The 2,819-nt window shown below is 37.1% G+C and overlaps 1 protein-coding gene across 1 annotated transcript; it reads left to right on the top strand.

The window, feature by feature from the left end:
- Nucleotides 1-603: 603 nt before the first annotated feature.
- LOC136710014 (fMet-Leu-Phe receptor-like) lies at nt 604-2,455 on the top strand. Its single transcript, XM_066685624.1, has one exon. It carries the CDS (start codon nt 676-678, stop codon nt 1,666-1,668), a length of 993 nt encoding a protein of 330 aa, XP_066541721.1. The 5' UTR covers nt 604-675; the 3' UTR covers nt 1,669-2,455.
- The last annotated feature ends 364 nt before the right edge of the window (nt 2,456-2,819 follow it).

Below are 2,819 nucleotides of genomic sequence, written 5' to 3'. Positions count from 1 at the left end.
TTCTTGAAAATGTATATTACGTTACTTTTTTAACTAATATTTATATAACACATTTTGGTTGCTGACTAAAATTCTGGAACAGCGCTTATATTCTCAGTCCACACACACACACACACACACACACACACACACACACAAACACACTAAACACAAGAACACTCAGATGCTAAACAATAGAAAATGGTTAAGGCATGTGTTAAACAAACTTTAAAAAATTCGGAGGCTTCTCTGTTTAAACAAATGCACTGTGGTGTATATGACAAATGACTGAAGAGTGGAGTGTAAAATTTTACAAGTGCACAGTGTACATCTGGCATGACCGTGAAAAGAAGGTTCCTTTGAATTCTGACAAACCACAAAAAGGAAGTGAAAGTTACAAAATTTTACTCATAATATAAAAGATCATTACTCATCTTATGCAGCAACACCACCCCCAGCTCTGCAGCAGTGTGCTGAAGCAGCCATTGGCCGGTGAGTCTTTTTATTTTCTTTAAACTTATATAAAGATATTTATTTAGTTAAATATTCCATAAAACAAAGCCATGCAATGTTCACTAGTAGATAGTATTTCTCTGCAAATGCTGGATAAAGGTATTTCTGCTTATTTGGTAACAAAGCCTTACAGAACATTAACACGTCTACTGATTTCTGTCTCCTTTATTGAACTGAGACATCATGACTTCAACCCCAGTAACAGAAACATACTTTCCTGAATATGACCCCGGGAACAATGACACAGGAATGGATCCATTGAATAAGTTCTATCTAGTGAGCAGCGTGATCATCATTGTCCTGGGTCTTACTGGAAATGGTTTGGTGATCTGGATTGCAGGATTTAAAGTCCGAAAGTCAGTCATCAGCATCTGGTACCTGAGCCTGGCTGTGTCCGACTTCTTGTTCTGCTCCACCCTTCCCTTCTTTGCCTATTATATGATCACAGAGACCTGGATCTTTGGACAGTTCATGTGTTATTTAATTTACTTAAACATTTCCCTAAATCTCTACTGCAGCATCTTCTTCCTCACCATCATCAGCGTGGACCGTTGTGTGATTGTCATGTTTCCAGTTTGGGCTCAGAATCAGCGCACAGTGAAAAAGGCCTCTATGGTAGTTGTTCTAGTTTGGTTCACCTCTGCAATGTTTAATTTTCCAGGTCTAGTTATCCCTAACTCTGAGAATATAACGGTAACCACTGATCAATGTCAAATATATTCAGATTCTGCAGCAATACCTATATGTGACTTCATTTTTGCATTTTTGATCCCATTCCTGATAATTATCACCTGTTGTTTCATCATGATACGAAAACTAAAGACCACGCAGATGGTTTCATCTAAAAAGCCTTTCAGGATCATGACGGTACTGAGTGCCACTTTTTTGATCTGCTGGCTGCCTTACCACATAGTAATGCTGATGATTGTAATCATTGAAGAAAATGATCTTCTAAATATTATGGGCAGAATTGCCTTAATTCTCATCAGCACTAATAGCTGTCTGAACCCCTTTCTTTATGCATTCATGGGGAAGGACTTTAAGAAGCAATTTTATGCAATTCTGTCAAACATTGAAAATGCAATGGAGGACGAGGACAACCAGAGCACTGACAGAGGGACAAATCTGACTCGTGGAGGAAGCCAACATACGACCACCATTTCATCTGTTCTGTGACAGAAATAAATAAGAAACAGTTTATTGCACGCCTTTACAAACATCTATACATTAATTTCCAACTAACTTTGTAAATACCTTATTTGTCCTGGTACCATCAGAGCCTTTAGCATATTCATTGTATATGCAATTTTTTTAAGACAAATCATTTAAATATTAGTGTTTATATGTAAGTTCATATTAGTGTTTCTTGTTTATTTTCAGTGTGGTGTGTTCTCCCTGTGTTTGCATGGGTTTTCTCCAGGTGATCCAGTTTCCTCCCACATTCCAACAACACACGTTGGTAGGTGGATGGTTTGTGTGAAATTGCCCATAGGTGCAAGTGTAAGAGTGCATTATCCTGTGATCGGTTTCGTACAAATGGTTGTTTGTCAAGATTTAAAGGTGCTATAATCTGCTGATGTGTAGCAAATAAACTGTTGATGTTAATATTAAAGCTCTATAAATTTCAACACTCTGGGCCACAAAAAAGTGGTCTGGGCTGTGTTATATAATACTTTGAATTAATCTCCCTAGTAACTCTAACCTCTTAGACACTTAGGCTTGATGATAGGTTCTTTTGATACTTGTATTTTTCTCTTTTTTTGTTAAAATGACTCATGAATGCTATTTTTAAACACTGAATTGTGAAATCTCTGATGTTAGTTACTTGTTTTTAAAAGGGTTAGAATTGTTACAATGGTCTTGGGGAGGGGCTTTGCGATGACGTGACCAGTAGCAAGTCTGTCATAACATTTATTAGCTGTTACACAATACAAACACGGGGGAAACAAACATGTTATGAAATAAAAATGTCAATAAATGTGATGATAAATTGTTTTGGTGTGGATATAAGTGTACAGTACATCGTTGGAACGTTTCCTATTTGGGCTCAGAAACAGCACACCATAAGAAAAAAATCTAGTTTTCTTCAAGTCTGTAAGTCCAACAGCCTGTAGCTTTTCAAGATGTTGAGCATGATGACTATAACACAAATTCATCTTTGGATCTCTGACCACTTTCCTGGTAATTGTCGGCTATATGCTGTTGTACTACACAATCTACCAAAGTCCAACCTCGTGACATCTTTTGGAAAGCCTTTCCAGATCATGATATAGTTGTTATTTCCATTGTCTCCTCACTGCCATATCACATTTTACCATTAATAGAAC

This window comes from Hoplias malabaricus, chromosome 11 (assembly GCF_029633855.1).
Source record: "Hoplias malabaricus isolate fHopMal1 chromosome 11, fHopMal1.hap1, whole genome shotgun sequence".
Classification (NCBI taxonomy): Eukaryota; Metazoa; Chordata; class Actinopteri; order Characiformes; family Erythrinidae; genus Hoplias; species Hoplias malabaricus.
This window is presented reverse-complemented; position numbering and strand designations above follow the sequence as displayed.

What these genes read in the sequence shown, in the direction of transcription:
- LOC136710014 (XM_066685624.1), top strand. Translation starts at nt 676, where the DNA reads ATGACTTCAACCCCAGTAACAGAAACATACTTTCCTGAATATGACCCC.